General features: G+C 39.2%; 1 protein-coding gene across 1 annotated transcript in view; it reads right to left on the bottom strand.

Moving 5' to 3' along the window:
* DOK6 (docking protein 6) overlaps window positions 1-22,669 on the bottom strand; it is a gene marked incomplete at its 5' end in the record, with an annotated part of 261,119 nt that overhangs the window by 147,850 nt on the left and 90,600 nt on the right. Inside the window, 1 exon segment of the mRNA XM_089894264.1 lies at window positions 2,853-2,972. Coding sequence (XP_089750390.1) covers window positions 2,853-2,972 — 120 coding nt within the window.

Raw genomic sequence — 22,669 nt, 5'->3', positions numbered from 1 at the left:
AGCTGGCAATAGTAGAGTCTGTAATTTAGACATTCTGTCAAGATTTATGCCTTTCACGTTGTCCTTTGGTATAAATTATTCTTTTAAAAAGTTTTAGCTAGTTCTCAATGGCCAAAAGAAACAAAGGAAAGATGTTATTATTTGGACTTGAGGAAGCATTTTAAAGAAAGTGTATGTAACTCGAAGAGCTTGGAGCAATGGCTATGTCCATGGCCTTGGACTCAAAGAGAGAAATTCACCCATGTGGAAGGTACTTCCTGGGGAAAAGAAATCCTTCCAGCTAAGTTTTTCCTTTTAACGCTAAACAGTGAAGGGTCTCAATGATCATGATTGTGTGTGTGTGTGTGTGTGTGTGTGTGTGTGTGTAAGACTGCCAATTTCCTTTATGGTACCATGTACTTTTAGGGGGTCATTTAAATGGATCAAATACTACCTTCTTTAACTAAATAATTACTATATATTAAAAGCACATATAATCCTTTTTTATCAATTTAGGATTATTAAACAAAATAAACCTAAAAAAGCATTGGATGGCATTGGATGTTATTATAATTTCAGGTCTTCTCTAAAGTGTATGCGGGAATTAGTTTTTCATTTCTTTATTTTTACTTGTGCTTTAAACAAACAAACTTGTGCTTTTTTAAAAAACTGAGCTAGGCATGAGAGTTAGTCTTTATTTTATATTATCTCATGTAACCATCATGACAACACCATAAATTGGTATTAGTTCATTTTCACACATTAGCAAACTGAAATTAGAAGAGCCTTAGGAACTTGTCCTAATTAAGGGGTGTAGCCTACATTCAAGTTGCATCCTAAAAAGTTTGCTTGTTAGGCTATATCTGCTTGTGCCTCTTATATAGCTCTGGCATTTAACTCCATGTTTGTCCTATCCTAAAAAGTTTTCCCTTTATATTGTAGGTAAGTTACTTTGACATTATTATCAAATTAGAAATAAAAATTATAATAAACCAAAGGAGTACATTATCCATTTGGATGGAAACCATATACAACCCCAGATCTTTAAAGTAAAAGCATACAATTCACACCAAGTAAGCAGCACACAGTAATGCTTCCACCCACAGGCCTAATTTATTCACTTTCTTCATATTTTCTTTATGTAGTACTTGACGAATGTTTATCGGTAAAGAGTTTTTTTTTTTTTCTTCTTTTCTTAAACTGAGAATGAACAGCATATTTTAAGCAGCACAATTATGGGCGTTCTGTACTTAGCACAGTTCTCAGAAACTAAATTGGAGAGATGAAATCCAAGAAAGTGTGGCAGACAGTATCTCTTTGACAAGCACACCCTCGGAAATAGTGATAATGAGAGCTAAGCCTTAGGCTGGCTTCCCGTAGCCACAGGGGTGACTTCCCTGGTCACCAAGGCAGTGCATGCATGTTTGGGTTACCTTAACTTTTCTGTAAGTTGTACCAAAATATCTACAAGTCCTTTCCTTAGTACCATTCTTTCAAATAAAGTAATTTGGTACCCACCCCCCCAAAAAAAAAAAAAAAAAGAAAGTGTGGCAGAGAAACTGGAATATCAAAAGGAAGCTAGAAAAAGAGCCACAGAAAGGCCTTCCTGACTTTCTGAAACTACCAACATGGGCAAAGTTGGTGCCCATGTATGTTTATAGTCAGGTACTGGGGAAAACATTTTTTCAGTGTAGCAAAACCCAAAAAATAATGTCTTTGATGGTCTATGAGACAGTGATGGTTGTTAGAATATTATTACTTATAACAAAACCATTATTGCTAAGTATTATCCTGATGCATTTTACTGGCACTGTCTACAGTATAAACCACAGATAATTCCAGAATTTCTTTTTAATAAGTAGTGTCAACCTTCACCAACATCCCTCAACCTTTTCAAAAACACTAGCCATAGAAATTAAGAACATTGGAAAGTTTCTATTTTCATACTACTAGATCTTCTGGTGGTAATGATAATTATTTTTTAAAATGGAGGGTAAAAAAGCTCATGACATTACTCTGATTTCATTATTTAGAGATGTTAGTCAAGAAGAGGCAGCATAACTTCTTAAGAGACATCAGAAATGTTTAATTAGAGAGCAGTGCAGTAAGTAAATAACATGTCACATAAACCTCAATTTTGTTAAACCCTGAGATTTCATGCATTGTACTTCCTTACGTGTAGTATGCTATGGACTGAATTGTGTCCCCCTAAAATTCATAGGTTTAAGCCCTAGCCCCCAAGGTGATAGGATTTAGAGATGGAGTCTTTGGGAGTAATGAAGCTTAGATGAGGTCATGAGGGTGGGGCCCTCATAACGAATTAGTGCCCTTACAGGAAAAGACAAGAGAGAGCTTATTCTCTCTCCCCCTCTGCCACGTGGGGCCACAGCAAGAACTTGGCCTCCAGAACTGTGAGAAATTAATTCCTGTTGTTCAAGCCACCTAGTCCATGGTATTTTGTTATGGCAGCCTGAGCAAAGACATACTATTAGCCACATTCCCTAAAATCTATTGAAAAATAACACAATAAGCCAAACTTATTTATTTAGACTCCAAATCTATAACAACTATCAAAGAAGAAAATGTAGGAATGCTGTCCATTCAAAACTTTATATATAATGAATAAACTTATTGTTGAGGTAACTTATTTATTGAGATAAACGACAATGCCACAGAGCAAGAAGGCAGGATTGTACCTTAGTATTTTTCTAGTTGGTATGCGGTCTTGAGAAAGTCCCTTAACAGCTGAGGTTGATCAGTTTATTTTCCCTTAAAAAGGATTGGTCTGAAACATTTCTGAGGTCCTTTCCACTTTCAAAGTTCTATAGCTCCCAGTGCACTTTAAAAGAAAGGAAGGATGGAGACGCACTTACCATTCTGTTCCCGCTGCACTCCTGCCGCCAAGAGATCAGGCTCCCCGAGGCTGATGTCATTCAGCCTAGTCCCCAGACACTCCATGCAGAGATGCTTGCACCACTCCTCGGCCTCCAGCTCTGAAAATGAGCACATGCCATGGAAGTCAGGCAAGGCTACATAGGGATGATGGAGAAGGAATGTTTCCTGAACCAGTTTCCCAGGTAAGTGGTGAGCATTAAAAAATCTACCTTAAGAAAACTAAAAAGCGATATTTAAGCAGTGAAATAAAACAATCTCCACAATTGTTTCCCTTGACATTATAACATTGTATTTTAAAGTTATTTTAAGTTATTCCAATGTACTTTATCTTATTTATAATTAATAGACTGAGATTTGTTTACTATCCAGTATATTTTAGATTGATTTAATTTGAGGAAAGAATTTACTTGGAAAAATTAATTAAATACAAAATAAAAATATATAAGTGAATAGCTGAAAAATGTTGAACTAGATTAAACACATGACTGTCCTCCTGAATGTAACTTGGATTTCTGCCGACTGAAGGTCTGATCCTCGTCATTCTGAACTGCAGTGGATCATAGATCAGCAAAAGAATGTGATCGATTTCCTTTTACAAATCTCAAAAAAAGACCATCCTCACTTAAAAAAATTTAGGGAGAAGATATTAAAAATAACTTCCCCCTTTAGAAAACTCCAGTTATCTAAGATATTGATTAGATCACTCTCTTTTTATTCCCATTACTTCCCGACTTCTCTATATTCGCGGTTTTTCTTTGCTTGAAACCTTTGAACACCTTTCACCTACACAAAATCTTGTAGTGTTGAATGCTTTCACAAACATGGATGAATTTGATCCTAATATAAGCCCTCTGTGCATGAGATGACTAAGGATTAGTGTCATAACTGGGTCTCATATCCTATCATGGGTCAGCACCAAGACAGAATTGGAACCCAAGCCTTCTAACTATTTTTATATGCAGAGATCCAAAAGGTTAGAAATTTTGGGCCAAGCCCCCAAATCACTGCACAGAAATTGGATAAGAGTTTTCCACTGACACTCATCCAGAGAAATTTCTGACTTTTTCACATAGCATAAGTCTGTACTAGAGCAGATTTCCTTCGAATCTCTTGCTCCTCTCTGTGGATGACATTTCCACCTTTGCCCTGGCATTTTAAACTCCCCATAAAAACGTTATCTGTGACACGTTTTCTTGACTCCAAGGATACGAGTATCAACTGCTCTGCTCGACAGCCAACGTCATCAAACCTGGGTAATGCTTTCTCCCTGTGCTCAGTCACACCGCCTTAGCATCAAAAATGGGTTTGATCAATGAGATGTCAAGCCATATTTGTCACTTTTTCTTCGTTTTATCAAGACCATAGAATGTTGTTAGAAAATAAAGAAAAAGAACATGCAGTCTCCCACGGAGTACTATTCTGACAAAAATAATGCTTCCAACGTTCAAATCACAAAAGTGATTTTTCCTTGCAAAAGCTATGGTTTGCATCCTTCAGGGATTGTCCTCTGGGGTGTCAGACACAGCATGTGCCCAAGGAGAAAGCAGATTCTCATGTGGGCCAGGCCTGGCTCCTTGTCTGGCTGGTGGGCTTTTCCTCATGAACCTAGAAAAGAATCCCTTCTGATCACAGGGCCTCTAATACAATAAAAAGGCATTGCTGAGGCTCACAGCTTTCTAAAAAAAAAAACACGTTTTTTCTTCTGGTGAGGGAATGCCAGCCTTCACAGAAAATTTTTACACAAGCAACAACAGCATATATTGAAAATAATTTTCATTAGATATATGAATTTTGACTTCTAAAATTTATGAAAGTCTTGAAAGCTTTTCTAACAACAGATCAAATGCTTAAGCCAATTTCCATGCCATGTCTCTAGAAATCCTTGACATTTTTGCTAAGGGAGACAATATGGCTATATTTTTTCTTTTTACATTTTGATGTTGTGACTATTTCTCAGAACTCCTCGACCTTCAATCATCAGTGAAATCACATGCAATTAACATCTCATCTGCATGACTCTACCTGCGAGTATTTCCAGGACCCCATAGATGGAAAGAAGAATATCTGCTATGCTACGTGTGGTAAAATTAAAAGTGTGAAATATGACAAAGCACCTGTGTCACAACATTCCCTTTAAATACTAAGTCAGTGCATGCCCAGAGGTTAAAGAAATATGTCCCTCACTCCTTCTAGTAACTCTTTTGTCCTAGGATTGAATGAGATAAAGAAAACAACCATACAGTAAAGGGCTTCTAGGAAGCTCGAGCTGACTATTTTGAGTAGAACTCAACTTGGCTTTTCTGTAAGGACCAGAGCCAGCGGGCTGCCTCCACAGCAATGAGAGGGGCTCCTGGGCTTCCACCAGCAGGTAAAGATGGCTTTGGCAGCCAATCTTGAGAATTGCAATGCTTCTGCATTTTAATAGTACAGCAGCATGTATGAAGAGAAATAGCAAGAGTAATACAATAAGACTAGATATAGTCACATTAAAGACTGAATTATAAACTATTTCAGAAAGAAAGAGAGAAGGAGAGGGAGAGAGAGAGGGAGAAAGAGAAAGAGAAAGAGAGAGAGACATCCCTGCAATTCAGCTCAGAAGAATCAGATCAGATCAGAATCATCAAGGGTTCATTTCTTTATTAACAAACATTTTCTCACTGTAAGCCAGGCACTGTGCTAAGAGGATATGGAAAAACACAGTTTCTGTTCCCAGTAATCTTAGAGTCAGGTGGATGGGCAGGAGAGTCTGGTGTGTGGTTCTCTGGAGGGCTGTGGCTTAGCCGGTAGGAGCTGGGGCACCAGGACAAAGGCTGAGCAGCTCAGAGGGAATCTGATCAGGGACCTGCAGGGCGAGCAGGAAGGGGAGGGAGTGTGTGTGAGTGTGTGTATCGGTGTGTGTCTGTGTATCAGCTCGTGAGTGTGTATCAGTGTATGTGAGCGTGGGACAGTGTGCATATGAGCATGTTAGAGCACATCAGTGTGTGACAGTATTTGTGAGTGTGTGTGTGTGTGAGTACATGGGTCTGTGTATGAGTACGTGAGTGTGTGAGGTATTTGTGTGAGAGTATGAAGGAGCGTTACGTGTCTCTGCATGAATGTGCTGGAGGAACCAGGCTGCACTGAGGAGGGTGGTCAGGGCTGAGGTGGAGAGGCACATCCAGGGCAGCGACAGTGACACCTTGTGACCAGCGAGGGACAGCCCTAAGTTCAGTGAGTAAAGTCTGAGAAGCAGTCAGCACTCTGTCCGTCCTCTTCCCGGTTTTGTAGTATTTAGTTCAGTTAGATCAGCCCCAAACCTTCACCTCAAAAGTACTAACCTTTGTAGTCTGCATATTTGATCTAACAGTTTTGCTGCAGACAAGCTGAACTTGTTTATTATACAAGGCTTTGTTGCTTAAAATCTGTTTTTGAGAGTCACCTTTCAAATAATTATAGCTGTGCTTTTTATTTGCTCTTTTCTTTGGCAAACTCCATGTATTGAAATCCTTTAATATCTTTTATTGCATGTTAATTTACTTTGTCCCATCATTATTTAACTAGTGTTTTTCTCTGAATTACCTTACATCTTTCACCTTTCCATTTTCTGTGTTTACAGAACTAAGGAGATTAAATACAAATGCAATAATCTAATAAACCCACTGTATTTTTAAATATTTATTTTCCCATAATTTCAGTGCCTTTTGTCTTTTGTTTTATCTTTAAGCGTCTACCTTGGTCTACACATAATGTGTAAATGATTAAATTTCTTTATGGAGGAATGAAGGCATAAAATGTTCTGCAACGTTTTCTATGTTTTTCTCTTTGTGGTGGAAGTGCTTTCTCATTTAGACGTCTTTTTTGGATAGCTTGTAGCTATGCTCAAATTCTTAATTCAGGTCAATAACTTTTCTCTAGAACAGAAACCCAAATAATGTTTTCATTATGTATAGGATCAGTTAAATGAATAAATTTGGTAACTTCCAAAAGAAAAAAAACCTGAAAAATGTTTGGGAATAACAAGACAAATAGAGAAGAGAGACTAAACTAAATTATGAGACTGTAGGGAAAATGATGATCAGGGACCCTGCAAAGTAGAGATACAGTCAAAGATGGATGGCTGTTCCTGAGTTTCTTTCCATCACTTCTTTGCAGAATTCTAGGGAGAATTTGCAGAATTATGGCTAGATTCATTTAAATAAGAAGAGATCTTTTGGGCTTCCCTGGTGGCACAGTGGTTGAGAGTCCGCCTGCCGATGCAGGGCCCGTGAGCCATGGCCGCTGAGCCTGCGCGTCCGGAGCCTGTGCTCCGCAACAGGAGAGGCCACAACAGTGAGAGGCCCGCGTACCGCAAAAAAAAAAAAAAAAAAAAAAAAGAGATCTTTACATAGCAGACTCTTAAGAATGCCTATTGAATAAATGATTAAATTTAAGCTTTATTACTTTCACTAAATTTAGGCCTTAGGATGACGACTTGAAAGTTAAATGATCCAAAAGGAGCTATATTTGCAAACAGTGAAAAAAGGGTCATCACATCTACAGAAAATAGGCTATCAGGTAAAATCATATAGCAGAATTAAAAATGGCATTGAATCAGTTTCATCGTAATTTGCTGTAAGATGCAGGCAAGGCTACTTTTGTGTGGAAATAATAAACTTTTGTATTTAGTCCTCATTGGATTTGGCTTTTATTAATAATCTTAGGAAAATGTAGGGAAGATAATACTGTTTTGTCATCAACAAAACCAGGAATTCTTTTTTTTTTTTTTTTTTTTTTTGCGGTACGCAGGCCTCTCACTGTTGTGGCCTCTCCCGTTGTGGAGCACAGGCTCCGGACGCGCAGGCTCAGCGGCCATGGCTCACGGGCCCTGCATCGGCATGTGGACTCTCAACCACTGCACCACCAGGGAAGCCCAAAACCAGGAATTCTTAAGCGTATGTAATTCTTATTTGCTGGGCAGATTTGCGATGATTTGGTGACAAATGTTGTTTTTATATTTACTGAAGTCTTAAATACTCCTATTTGCTGGAAAGTGAAGAAAAGTGTCTCCCGATGTAGACTGTTGCTACAAAGATCTCTTATTGGCATTTGAAATTTATAGAGCTATTAAAATATACGATATTTTGACGACATTTTTCATTCTTGAAAATTGGCACCTACTTCTTATTTAACTGGCCTTGTGGATATGTTACAGACTTTTCTTTTTCTCTTACTTTTTCTGTAGTAGGAAGACAAGACACCAGTTAAACCCTAACTGCATGCTTCAGCAAAGACGGGAAGAATGTTAAGCTCACAGGAAAGAGCCCTGTCTGTTGAAGTCAGATGGGTAGGAACGTTTAGTTTTCTTTTCTAAGTAAGAGGCGCGTTTATTTCCTGTCCCTGAGGTGCCTTAATTTGCTCCTTTCCACATGCCCACACCTAATAATCCTTCAAAACTTGTTTCAAATATGCCCTTCTCTGTTTAGTTCCTTCAGGCCCAAGTTTGGATTTGACGTCTTTCCTCTACATTTCCATTTCACTCTGTCTATACTTTGATCATAGTCTCTATATCCCTGAGTTATTTGTCTGCCTTTCCCAACCAATATATTCTGATACTAGAGTCAGGGAGACATTGATTTAGTCAGTCTAGAGCCAGTGCAGCACCTGGATATGGAAACTAATAAATAAATGTGGAACAAGTAAGTAGATGTGATTTGCAGTTGATTCCTGGAAATTAATATACATTCTAGAACCAAATGAAAATAATTTGGGAAGTAGTCACTTGCTGGGTGTTCTGAAGTCTTTATTCATCCCCATTTTAAGTGGAGATTATAACTTCTACTCTTCACAGCTGGCTCGTCTAGATAAAACAGATCTTTGATTAGGAAGGGGAAGAGAGAAATTTCAAATATGATTCTCTATCAAACTTCAGTAATTCTAAAATATCTCATATTCAAAAGGTTTCTTATTTTAATAGCTGTCTTTTTCTTTTAGCCTCATTAGTGGTATTTATGCCAAAATGGAAGACTTGTATAAATTCCTTTTGATCCTATATATGATAAACACTTGACAAGATTTTTATTTTCTATAGAGATATGGCAATGGAATCTTAGAAAAGGTCAACTTTGAGCCAAGGAAATGAGTTACCTAAGTTTATTTGATCTTTTATGCACATAATCATAACTTATTTTCCTTAATTTAACAACAGATTGATACATCACATTTTTGGATTCAATATAGCATGTCTTATTCTGCCATTCTCTCCTTTTGTGAATTAGAGGAGTGAGGCGAGGCTTTCAGATGTGGCCAAAGAGAAAATCGCTCCCGTCTGTCTTCCAAAGTAAGAAGGGACAAACAGCAAAAAACGATAGAACCACCGAATGTGCTGCTCTTTAGCCTGACAAGAATTTGCTGCAAAATGCTTTAATATGGAGGTTAGTCAGTGACACAGAGCTTAAAGCAAATCAGAGAAAATAAGAAAGAACTCAAATCAACACTTGTAAATAGCCTGAGAATGATGGGAAAATGATGTCAAAACATTACAAGAAAGCAAGGTAGAAAGGGGTCCTTTGCACTAACGCTGAAGGTTAGCTCCAGAGTGAGTGCATTTGTGATAGAAAACCAGCCCCAGGAGGAACACTTTCCAATCTGTGGAATTCTTACTAGACACCGACTGAACACTTGATGTACGTGCCTAAGCTTCTCATAGGAACTTTTGTGAAGCAGGGAACTTTTTGAGAAAGAGGCACCATCAAGAGCTCTTAATCATGTTCTCATAAGGCCTGAAAGCAATTGCTTTCTACGCAGCAATCATGAGGTACTTGGGAGTAGAAAGGAAAACACGAAAGAGGAGAGCTCTGTTGGAATATGGAAGTGTTGCCAGTGCCGTGGTTAGATCTCGAAGACTGCGCCCAAAACCACACAGAGCTCTGAAACTGTTTCTCTATACAGAGCCAAATTTATGACAAAAACCTTTGACAATTGCTCAGAGTACGGAACTGAATGTGGCCAACTACCCCAATGAGCCTGGGAGTGTATTATCCTCAGAGCTTCCAGAAGGGAACACAGCCTTGCCGACACTTTAGTTTTTGCCTGGTTAGACTCGTGCTGGACTTCTGTCCTTTAGAATTGTAAGATGATCAGTTTGTGCTGGTTTAAGCTGCTGTGTGTAGGGCACTTTTTTATGTCAGAAACAGAACACCAAAACAAACACAAAGGCCAATCAGCCTCTTCCTCTCTACCAAGAAAACCTCCAAGCAAGCAAATGTATTTAATGGGATGTGATCCATGAAAAATTAGGAAGGTATACAGATATAGATGGAACATGATGTGATTAAATCTGCTTGAAGCTTAAGAAGTAAAATAATTAGGAAAGACTTCCTGGTTAACGCTGGGGTCGGGGAGTCTCAGAACAGAGAAAGCAGGAACTGCCAAGAGCTAACCAAGAAAAACAGCAGGGGGTTGGAGGAGGGATGCTGGCAACGACGACTGAGGAGAGTTGCAGCAATCACCAGAAAGATGAGATGCAGCTTGAATCTTAGGATACTAAGAAAGGGCTGGGTAGAAGGGGACATGATCTATAGGGAAGGAAAGGATGCATGATCTAAAGGACCGGATGTCATATAAAAGGTAAATGCGATTTAAAGGGACACACTGGGTTTTGAGGGGCAAGAGTGATTTTTGTGGAGTCTTCCAGTTACACAGCCTTTAAGTGAGAAAAGAGGCAGAAAAGAAGAAGAACCCTTCAGCAACTGGGTGGGGGAGGGGAAAAGAAGAGAAAGTAGAAAATTTAGGATCCTGTAAGACAAAAGGATGCCACATTTCAGAGAATTCACTCTCTCCCCCATCACCAAAGCAAACAAACAAACCCTTGCTATGCTACCTGGACCTTGTTAAAAGGACAGAAAAGGGCAGAATTAAACTAGGACTCTTAAAAACACCCCAATGTCATAAGAATCAACAAAGGAAATAAAAGTCCATGGAGAACTATGGCAGAAATTCAAGACACAAAAATTCACACAAATTCAAATCAGTTTAGGAAAACTGCCTCTCACCTCACCCCATTCCCCCAAAATGATAACATGAAGCAGAAGAACACTGTAAGTGTGCACTCCAAAAATAGATGAATACATTCAAACAAGCATTTGTGGATATAAAAATTCAGTTTGAATTAGAAATTCAAAAACTAAGAATGGAAATGAACAACAACAACAAAAGTAGGTGAAATGAAGAATGGAATGAATCTAGAAAAGAAGTGAAAGAAAAAGAGAAAATTAACTCTGAAATGACAAATTATAAGATGCTTAAGAAAAAACAGTCTCAAATGAAAACTAAGAGGCATTGACCAAAGTGAGAAAATAAAACTGTCATGAAAAAACAAGTAAAAAGGAGAGAAGTAGTGGTGATGGGTACCAGGCAAATGAATAATGGTGGCTTGAATCGATGGACCAGAAGAGTGGGCATAGTGGTGATAAGAACTGTTAAATTTAGAATATATTCATGAAAACCTATGATATTTGCAAGTTTGAAATATTTGCAATATTTGTAGCATGAGGGAAAGAGAGAGATTAAAGATGAACACAGAGGGACTTCCCTGGTGGTGCAGTGGTTAAGAATCCTCCTGCCAATGCAGGGGACACGGGTTCAAGCCCTGGTCTGGGAAGATCCCACATGCCGCGGAGCAACTGGGCCCATGTGCCACAACTACTGAGCCTGCGCTCTAGAGCCCACGAGCTACAACTGCTGAGCCCAAGTGCCACAACTACTGAAGCCCTCATGCCTAGAGTCCGTGCTCCACACAAGAGAAGCCCCCACAATAAGAAGCCTGCGCACCGCAACGAAGAGTAACCCTCCCAGCTTGCCGCAACTAGAGAAAGACTGAGTGCAGCAACAAAGATCCAACACAACCAATAAATAAATAAATACATTAATTAATTAATTAAAAAAAAGATGAACAGAGTTTTTTGCTTGTGCAACTTTTCACTAAAAGTCATGGAATTGACTTTTAGTGAGAATGTGAAGACTGTGGGAGAAGCAGATTTGGAAGAAAATAAGAGCTCAGTTTCAGAAATAAGTTTTGGATGCTTATTAGATATAGAAGTGGAAAGATTAGTAGGCAGTTGGATATATCAGCCTGGTGTTCAGAACAGAGGTTTAGACCGGACTTATAAACGTGGAGTCAACAGTGTATAGCTATCATTTAAAGGTATGTATCCACGTGAGACCACCAACCAGTTTGAGTTGACAGAAAGAAAAGAAGACATTTAAAGGCTGAGACCTGGGACTCTCCCACAATTAGAGATCTGGGAGGTGGGAAGGAGGCTTAGAAGAAACAGACATTCAAGGAAGAAGAAACTAAAAAGGGTATATTATGCTGGAAGCCAAGGACAAATAGTGTTTCAAGGAGGGGAGCATGACTGTTTCATTTTATAGTTTTTATCAGTTTTACTGAGGTATAATTGATGAATAAAATTGTAACATATATAAGGTGTACAACATGATTTGAGATACACACACACACACACATATATACATGTGAAAGAATTCCCACAATAAAGTTAATTAACACTTCCATCATCTTACATATTTAGGTTGGTTTTTGTTTGTTTGTTTGTTTGCTTTGGTGAGAACACTTAAGTTCTACTCCTTTAGCAAATTTTGATTTTACTATACAATATTATCAACTGTGATCAGTTGTGATCTAATGTTGTACATTAGATCCTCAGACCTTATTCATCTTATAACTGAAAGCTTGTACCCTTTTACCAACCTCTCCTCCTTTCTCCTACACCCCAGCCCCTGACAACCACCATTCTATTCTCTGTTTCTTTGAGTTCAACTTTTTAAAAATGTCCACATATAAGTGATACCATGCAGTATTTGTCTTTCTCTGTCTGGATTATTTCATTTACCATAATGCCCTCAAGATCCATCCATGTTTTTACAAATGGCAGGATTTCCTTCTTTTTAAAGGCTGAATAATATTCCATTTTGTATGTACCACATTTTCTTTATTCATTCATTTGCTGATGGACACTTAGGTTTTTCTATATGTTGGCTTTTGTGAATAATGCTGTAATGAACATGGGAGTAAAGATATCTCTTTGAGATAATGATTTCTTTTTCTTTAGATGTATAACCAGAAGTAGGAATACTGGATCATATGATAGTTCTAGTTTAATTTCTTGAGTAACTGTGTAGTCTGTACACCAATTTACATTCCACCGACAGTGTACAAGTGTTCTCTTTTCTCCACATCCTGGCCAGCATTTGTTATCTCTTGCCTATTGCATACACGGTCAATTAATTTTCTAAAAAGGCACCAAAAATACACAAAGAAAAATCTCTTTCATAAATGGTGTTGGGAAAACTGGATATGTGCATGCAAAAGAATGAAACTCCACTCCTATCTTACACTATACATAAAAATCAACTCAAAACAGATTAATGACTTGAATATAAGACCTGAAATCATAAAACTCTTAGAAGAAAACAGAGAGTAAGCTCCTTGATTTTTACGATTTGATACCAAAAGCACAGGGAACAAAACAAAAATAAACAAGTGGGATTACATCAAACTAAAAAAGCTTCTTCACAGCAAAGGAAACCATCAACTAAATGAAAAGGCAAAATATGGAATGGGAGAAAATATTTGCAAGCCATATATCTGATAAGGGGTTAATATACACAATGTACAAGGAACTCATAGAACTTAATAGTAAAAAAACCAAATGGCCCAATTAAAAAATGGGCAAAGGACCTGAACAGGTATTTTTCCAAGGAAGATATACAAATGGCCAACAGGTACATGAAAAGGTACTCAACAACATTAATCATCAAGGAAATGCAAATCAAAACTACAATGATATCACATGACCAACGGCTTTAAATACCAGCAAAGCTCAAATAAAATGAGGTCCAAATTTGACTACAAGATTCACCAATGTGGAGGGCATTCGTTTCCTTAGTAAGGAGAGTTTTTGATTGACTGATAGAAATAAAAGGCTGATCGAACAGGTACAAGGAAAACTAGGAGAGAAGAGACAGAAATTGGAGTCAGAATATAGGTAAATATAGACAACTCTTTTCAGAAGGTTTTGTTTGTCTTTTGTAAAAGACAGAAGCGAGGTGGAGGGAAAAGTGAGATAAGAATTTTAGAGGGTATCTATCAGGATTTGTGCAGGGGTGTGGGAAGGAACTACAGTGCCATATACAGGCCTCCATGGTGATTCTGGACATGAGAGATGACCAAGAAGAATGAGCTTCTCATGGTAACTGATGTGACAGAGATAAAGGGCATTTGAAATTGATCCTGATGGCCCTGTGCAGACAGTACGGCGATAGATACAGTGAGTGCCGAGCGGAGAAGGGGATGGGAGGTCTTTCTGGCAGCACAGTTCCTGGGGCTTCCTGGTGGCCCCTGCTGATGGAGTTGGAGCTTGCAGATTGCCAGACGTATCCCAAGGCAGTGAGAAGCTTCCTCTTCACTGCAGACAAGGCCTCCCTGGGTCCTTGTCCTGCGGAGCGCGCAGACTGCCGCCTCAGCCCCACTGGCAGCGGACCGCACAGGGCTCTCTTCCCCTTGACTTTTATGGAAAGAGATCCTGGGTCACCAGGAGGCAGCTGTTTCTTAACCTCACAGATCTTGGGGTCGTCTTTGACTTCTGTCATTTAACTCACTCCATACTTTCTATCTCATAACATCCAATGCAATCAATAAATATTGAGCCCCATTATGTGCAAAGCACCATTTAATGTCCCGGGGATAAAGTCTCTGCTTTCTTGGTTCATTCTAATGGAAACAGGCAATGAAGCAGCAGAAAGAACTAATTTAGGTAGTGACAGAGTCAGGCATTTGTGGTGGCTCTTTTAGACAGTGTTGTCAAGGAAGTCTTATTTATGCAGGCAACAGTGTCAAATGTAACATTAAAATATTTCTCACAAATCACTTCTCCCCATTCCCACTGCTACCATTCTTTGTTTCCTTCTCTCTGCTGGACTGAGACGAAAGCTACTTCATGGACCTTCCTATAACAATCACCCCTACATCTAATCCATCTGAAACACTTTCATGCACAAAACAGATACTGTCATTCTATTTCCCATTTTAAGCCTCTTTATGTTTATTTTAATATTTACTTTATTATCATATCTTGCCTGGACTACAGAACATAGCATCCTAACATGTTTCTTTGTCTCCAGTTGCTCCCTCTATATCAGTCTTGAGTGTTATTCACCCAATTTTTTGGTTCTTCTCCTTAGGGCTTGTAGCATGATGGCATTTCCTTGCACTAGTGACATCTGGTTTAGTCGTTGGCTTGACCAATGAATTATGAGCAGAAATTCCTTGTGACACTTCTGTGTGAAAGCTGTAATAGCTGGGTGTATAATTCTTTACACTCCCTTTCCATTGATGCAGTGAGGTGAAAGGAAACAATGAAACTGTGCTTGTGTCAGTCTGGATTCCTGATGTCTATGATGAACTGAGCCATTCTACAGACTCACAGGGTAAGCAAGGAAAAAAACGTTTGCTGGGTGAAGGGACTGAGATCTTAGGATTGTATGTTATGGCTACATGTCTCATGTTTCCTAATTAAAAAAAAAATAGAAGGAAAAGAAATAGAAGTGGGGTGAATCTATCACAAAAACTTAAAATGTGTCATTGTTGTGGTGGCCAGTCAGCAAGGAATAAGGAAACTGTACCTGGATGCATGCTGATGGTGAAATATTTGGTTAAAATGTCACCTGCAGTAACTTGGTGAAGGAGTTAGAAAATAACATGAAGTAGGGAAAGGAACTGAAAAACAGAATATTAGCAGCAAGTGTTAGTTGCTATAGGTTGCATCTGACAAGGTATAAAGAAAATAATTGGTCAGTTTGCACATAAAAGGATTTAAAGGAAGCAGGGTATATGCAAATAATTAGAGCCTTTCAAGGCTGAAAAAGACAGCTGCTTATCAACTCCAAGTCAACCCCAATAAAAATAAAAATGATAAGGCTTTGAGCTATATAATCCCTTCTTGAAACCTCTGAATGGCTGAAAGTTCCTTGGAGTAAAGGTCCAGCCAAGGGTGTGATGGCCAATGTATCTCTTCATTCGGAGAAATAGCTCAGGAAGAAGGTACCAAGGGGGTGGGTCTCCCATCAAACGTGACCTCTCAAGGTCTGAAGAAGGCCTTGCAGGAGGCCTAGAATTCAAGAGAAGTGTTTCTAGAAAAGAAATGTGGGCATAACTATTGGCACACGGAACTAAATAAAAATCAAACAGATTAAAATGGCTACATATTCAGGAACAGAAATCTGCTCTAGAAAAAGTTAATGGCTTTTGGAGCTTGTATACCACCCTTGAGCTTCTAGGGCAGAAAGCTGTTGAGAAAGTGTCTCAGTCCCTAAAGAAGGTATATACGCCCATGTTCACTTCAGATGTCAAGTAGAGGCAGAGAAAAGAAAATCAGGAAAGTCCCAGAGACTGGAATCACAGGTTTCATATAACAAAGGACAGGTGACCCTCTTCTAGGGAACAAAACTGGTACCTAGTCAAGTACAATACCCCATTCCACACAGCAGGGGGCCTCTGCGCAGTATTTATTCTGTCTCTGCCACAGTGAGGAGAAGCACAGGTTTCTACCATGAAAAGCCACATCTGGACGTCCTCCAGCAACAACCGTGCATCTGACTGGATGAGACACCGAGACTGTGTCTTTTAGAAAGGGGTGAATGTATTTTTTGTTTAGGAAGAAAAGTGAACAGATGTTTGGTGACCAGAAGTGTGGATGGTATATACCCTTTACTTGGTAAACTGGATCTGAAGCTTCTTCTTTCAGGCTCATAGTTAGATGGCATTTTCTCCCCTTGGAGTTAGGTGCCTGGCACACCGAATATTTGTTGAGTGAATGAGAAAGTAATACAGTATCACGTTCCCTTTAAGTACACAGTTTGAGTCACTCTAAGAGCACACAGGGGGAGCACTGCCTGCAGTTAGGAGATGGGATGAATGTCATGAATATCTTTTTCTTCTTTTTATCTCTAAGAGGAGATGGTTTTGACCATAATGCCTGCTGGAATTCTTCTTTCATTCTAATCATACATTCAGAAATGAAGAAAGCATGGGGACCACAAGGAGTATAAAAATGATAATTATCCTGGTAATTTACAAGATGATTATTAACATTTATACATTCTTTTCACATGATCATAATTATGTACACCTGACAAAGATGGCTTTTCAAAAACTAGTATCAGACTGAGAATATATAATAAATACTATGTTCAAATTCATTTTCCATTCACTGGGAATAAAGATAATATATTATCCTCAGAGAAGTACTCAGATGAGTCTGAAAAATTATTTCTTAGCAATTTGAAACCAACATACAGAAATAATGAAAAAACCCAACTGATTATTTTAAGTTCAGAAAACTACAAGAATTTAAAATATCAGATCCTGAAATTAATTGTATGCACTTTTGATGCATTAGTATACTTTAAATTTTAATCTTTATTTTTATATCACCTTTGTGCCCAATCCAAATATTACATAATAATTTATTTTAAAATGTATTTGTTGACCAACCATCCTTTAAATTAATGGCTTGTGAAATGAGATAAATTGGAAATGTATTTTCATATATTTCAGAAATAGTTTATTAAAGTAAATTTTATAATACCAGTAAGCGAGATTTGTCCTCTTGGGTTTAGATCCAGCTAAAGCTACCACCTGAAAACAGCTAAGTATCCTCACATTGGGAGAACATTCTAAAGAGAGCCACCATACTCACTCACCCAGGACCTGAAGCTAGAAGCATGAGACCAGGTGGCTGCCTTCACTTGCAACTCCTTCCCGTACATAGGCTGGAGCAAACAACCACAACCACGGAAATTAAAAGCAATGATCTGAGTTTCTAGGAAAGTACCACGGAAATTCCCCTCTCTAATTCTGAAAGAGAGGCATGAAACACCCTATCTCAAGCGTGTGTTCTTGTGCATCTCAGTGTGTATGTGTGAGGGGAGGGGAGAGTGAGTGGTGAGAGAGCTTCTCCTACACACTGGGGGTATCAGGCTATTGGTTTCACTCCCGGGCAGGGAATCTGCTTACTGAACTTGCTGTTCTGTGTACCTGTCAATTTGATGAGGGGGAGGGGAAGGACTGGACAGAGACCAAGAGGTGGCATTGGTGGCAGGCCGGCATTCACAAACACGAGACGGCAAAAATAAAACTTTAGTGTGTCCCAAGTGGACCCTGCTGAAGTCCAAGAGGGCTGCATGCTGGCTGAGGGCTGGATAGGGGATCCCAGCAACAGAAGTTCTTGCACAGACCCTGGTGGAGGCCACTGGACAGGGGTCAGCAGAGACGCGCGTGGGTCGATGGTCGGAGCACGTGTATGCAGAGCCGGGTCTGTGCAGGGAGGCGGCCGTCTTCCCAAAGAGCTCCCGAGTCCCACCCGAAGAGAGCCTTCGGCTCGGAGACCACGAAAGTCCACGGAGGCCGGCACCCATGCTAGCCGACCAAACAGGTGTCGGGGTCTCTTCCTCTTCCTCAGATTTTCAACCTGACTATAAAAAGTCTCATTGTAAATCAACTGATGCACCCTTATGCAAAATTTGGTTTGATTAAAGTGAATCAGTGTGAAACAGTATTACAAATATTTTCTATTTTCTATCTGTTCAAAGGAAATATCCATCTCCCAACAAAGACCTGAAGACAAAAGACCCAAATAGACAAGAAGGACAGAGTTTCAAACTTGGAGAATATAGTTAGGGTAGAAGAAAAACATTTTCAAGGAGAGACTCTCTTTACAAGAAATGGAGGTAAAGAAAGCAGTAAGTTACATCAGGAGCAAGCATTCTAAAAGTATCTAAGATAAATGTACATCCTGGTTAAAATGTGAGCCTCTCAAGACAGAAGTGTGGGAGAAAGAGGAGAGGAGAAAAGGAAGAAAACAAAGATTCACCCCTGGAATTCTGTATCACAACGCTGTGGGGAGATTAAATTCTGGGTTTATTTAGAAGAACTAAGTTGAAAACAGGCTAGCTGTCTCCCTTCTGATTACTATTTGTTTCTGTGCTAAGCCCAGAAGTCAGCTTCTCAGAGTGGTCACAAGGTGGGTATAATTCAGATTTCCGATTCGGACAAACAAGTAAGAAGACGTCTGTAATGTGCATTTACAGTTTGGGGAGATTGGTGACAGTCTATGTCATGTATTTTATGTACTCTTTCTAGTTTTCCTTTACATTGTATCTGTGTCTGTATTCAGTTTTAAAAATTAATCCAGTAAATTAAAGTTATAACTTAATAAACAACTATTTTAGGTAGGAAACCAAAATTAACTAGACAATCATTAATCATGTTGCATTTTGATATTCTTTGATAAGAATAAGCTGAATTTTAGAACCATTATCCCAACGACTGCACAGAAAGGAGCGTTGATTTATTATTACAGAGTGTAATGGAAAGGGCTCCACTTTTTTGTTTTTTACCTTTTGACCCCCTCCCCTAATGTGGACCTCTAGCACCACGAATCTGTTCTCTCTATAAGCTTCGTTTGTTTTTTTTTTGTTTTTTTAGATTTTACATATAAGAGATCATAAGGTATTTGTCTTTTTCTGTCTGACTTATTTCACTTAGCACAATGCCCTTGAGGTCCATTCATGCTGTTACAAATGGCAAGATTTCATTATTTTTTATGGCTGAATAATATTCATATATATATGTATATATACATACACACAAAACAATTCTTTATCCAGTCAACCATCAACAGACACTTAGGTTGTTTTTATGTCTTGGCTATTGTAAATAACGTTACAATAAACATGGGGGTATGTATATCTCTTTGAGTTAAGAGTGTTCATTTTCTTCAAATAAATACCCAGAAGTGGAAATGCTAGATCTTATGATGGTTCTATTTTTAATTTTTTTGAGGAATATCCACACTGTTCTCCATAGTAGGTACACCAAATGACATTCCCACCAACAGTGCACAAGGGCTCCCTTTTCTCCACACCCTTGCCAACACTTGTTATTTCTTGTCTTTTTGACCATAGCTGTTCTGACAAGTGTGAGGTGGTATCTTATTGTGGTTTTGATTTGCATTTCCCTGATGATTAGTGATCTCAAGTATCTTTTCATGTGTCTGTTGGCCATCTGCATGTCTTCTTTGGAAAAATGTCTATTCAGACTTCTACCCATTTTTAAAAAATAAATCTATTTATTTATTTATTTATCTATCTACCTATCTATTTATTTATTTATGGCTGCGTTGGGTCTTCGTTGCTGAGCACAGGCTTCCTCTAGTCACGGCGAGCAGGGGCTACTCTTTTTTTTTTTTTGCGGTACGCGGGCCTCTCACTGTTGTGGCCTCTCTCGTTGCGGAGCACAGGCTCTGGACGCGCAGGCTCAGCGGCCATGGCTCACGGGCCCAGCCGCTCGGCGGCATGTGGGATCTTCCCGGACCAGGGCACGAACCCATGTCCCCTGCATTGGCAGGCGGACTCTCAACCACTGCGCCACCAGGGAAGCCCAGGGGCTACTCTTCATTGTGGTGCACGGGGTCTAGATGCTCAGGCTTCAGTAGTTGTGGTGCACGTGCTTAGTTGCTCCGCAGCATGTGGGATCTTCCTGGACCAGGGCTCGAACCCACGTCCCCTGCACTGGCAGGCGGGTTCTTAACCACTGTGCCACCAAGGAAGTCTCTCTGCACATTTTTAAATTGGATTGTTTTTGTGCTGATTTGTATGAGCTCCTTATGTATAACCATTATTAGACATGTCATTTGCAAATATTTTCTCCCATTCCATAGGTTGCCTTCTTTGTTGTTTATGGTTTTCTTTGCTGTGCAGAAGTTTTTTAGTTTGATGTGGTCCCACTTATTTATTTTTGCTTTTGTTGCTTTTGCTTTCGGTGTCAGATTCAAAAAATCATCACCAAGACCTACGTCAAGAAGCTTACTGCCTAAAATCTTCTTGGAGTTTTATGGTTTCAGGTCTTATGTTCAAATCTTTAATCCATTTTGAGTTAATTTTTGTGTATGGTGTGAGTTAGTGGTCCAGTTTAATTCTTTTGCATGTAACTGTCCAGGCTTCCCAACACCATTTAATAAAGAGACTATTCCTTCCTCATTATCAAGGGGTCCTTCATAAAATTTTAGTTCTGATGAATGTATCACTTGAGAAAGAAACATGAAATTATTTTAGTGGTTACATAAGGACCAATCTCCCCGCAAATGTCACTATCCTGCATTAGCACGCCCCATCCTAAAACAAACGATGAGAGAAAGTGGCCAGCCTCTTTGAGATTTGTATATTGGAGTCAACATTTACATGTTGGTGGAAATTTTACATTCATTAATTTTTACTCAAATAAATAGACAGAGACACATGCATCCTACTACTCTCCATATAAAAAGTAACATATTTAGCAACTGATTCAAGTCTATGTCCCCAACTGTGAATAACTGATGCACCTTGCAGGCTGTCATGCACAGTGTCTGTTTCAGAAGCACAGAGATCATGTAGAAAAGATTTAAAAGTGGCCTTCAGGAAAGAAGTTGGGGCCCTGTCAGCCTGCGACATGCGCATCTGTTTCTGACATGCAGTACAGCTTGTTCCAAATGGACCTGGGGATGGAAAGTGAAGCATGCCACAGCAGAGGTTCCTCCTCTCCTTGCACAGCTGGGACACACCCTGATCCTTTGCGTCAACAGACTTAGTTCTACCATTCACTGCTTAGAGTGCAACACAGGATTTCTGACTGTTCATCCAACAATGTTTAAAACCTAGCCCTCATTCCATGTCCAGAAGGATAGTGTCCTAGCAAATAATCACAGGTCCACCCAGATTAAGGTCTTTTTTAGCCATTCCCGAGACATGCCAAGACACACCGTGGCTGTAAAACGCTATATAAACATCTGATCTTCTCACTCCAGTCACCACGTTTAACGACCTGCTTGCTCCTGTCTGCAGTGCCCTTGACTTTATCTCAGGCTGCTTAATTGACAAAATTCTGCTGGTAAAGGTAAGCAGTGTGCAATTTCTCAGGGAACTGATTCCTAAATAAAAACACAAAGAAATATATCATGCAGAAACACATTATATTACGTGATTATCCTCTTTTGCAACATGACAGCATGTAGCCTTCTTTCTCGCGTGTTCCTGGTCACTTCATCTCTTTCTTATGGACAATATTTTTTATGTTTTGCTGTGCCTCCTTTGTAAATAATCACCTTATGTAATAGGAAAGACCAGATGTTGCTAGTTTCTTCTGAACAAGTCATAGAGGAGAGAAAGCAAAGGTGGACACAGGAGGTTATGAGTTGGAGCGATGGGAGCCCCCTTTATGTCTGGGATTCGGGGGCAGCAGAACCAGATACAGCGATTAAATGTTCAGAGAGTACTAACATTCGAAATTGCAGGGTGTGAAGGAAATTTTCAAACTGTGTATATTCGCTTTTAATATGTTTTCAAACGTTCAGAGTAGGAAAAAGTATCTCCTTAAGGGAACCAGACAGAACCATGTTGTAACTCTTAAGGGCTGGCCTTTGCCAGCTGAAGTCTGTTAAGGAATAGTGTTTTATTAGTATATGCAGGCTAACTGTTACAGCTCCTATAAGAGTCGACCAGGAATATTGAAAAATGAGTTATTGGAAACCCAGTTGCCAATTAACGTTTTCCCTTATTGGAAAAAGAAAGTTATATATGCGAACAATAAGCATGTTGAGGTTATTAGTTTGTGTTCTATTCTGGAATAATGAAAAAAGACACTAGAAAAAACGATGTTTCCATTTGTGAGAGAAATGGAGGAATACAGAGGAGATACTGGGAGATCAAAGTAGTGCAGCCAAGA

Source organism: Delphinapterus leucas, chromosome 14 (assembly GCF_059928025.1).
Source record: "Delphinapterus leucas isolate spDelLeu-1000000601 "Yukka" chromosome 14, BTC_Dleu_Yukka2, whole genome shotgun sequence".
Lineage (NCBI taxonomy): Eukaryota > Metazoa > Chordata > Mammalia > Artiodactyla > Monodontidae > Delphinapterus > Delphinapterus leucas.
The sequence above is the reverse complement of the archived record's forward strand: the minus strand, read 5'-3'. Positions and strand labels throughout refer to the sequence as shown.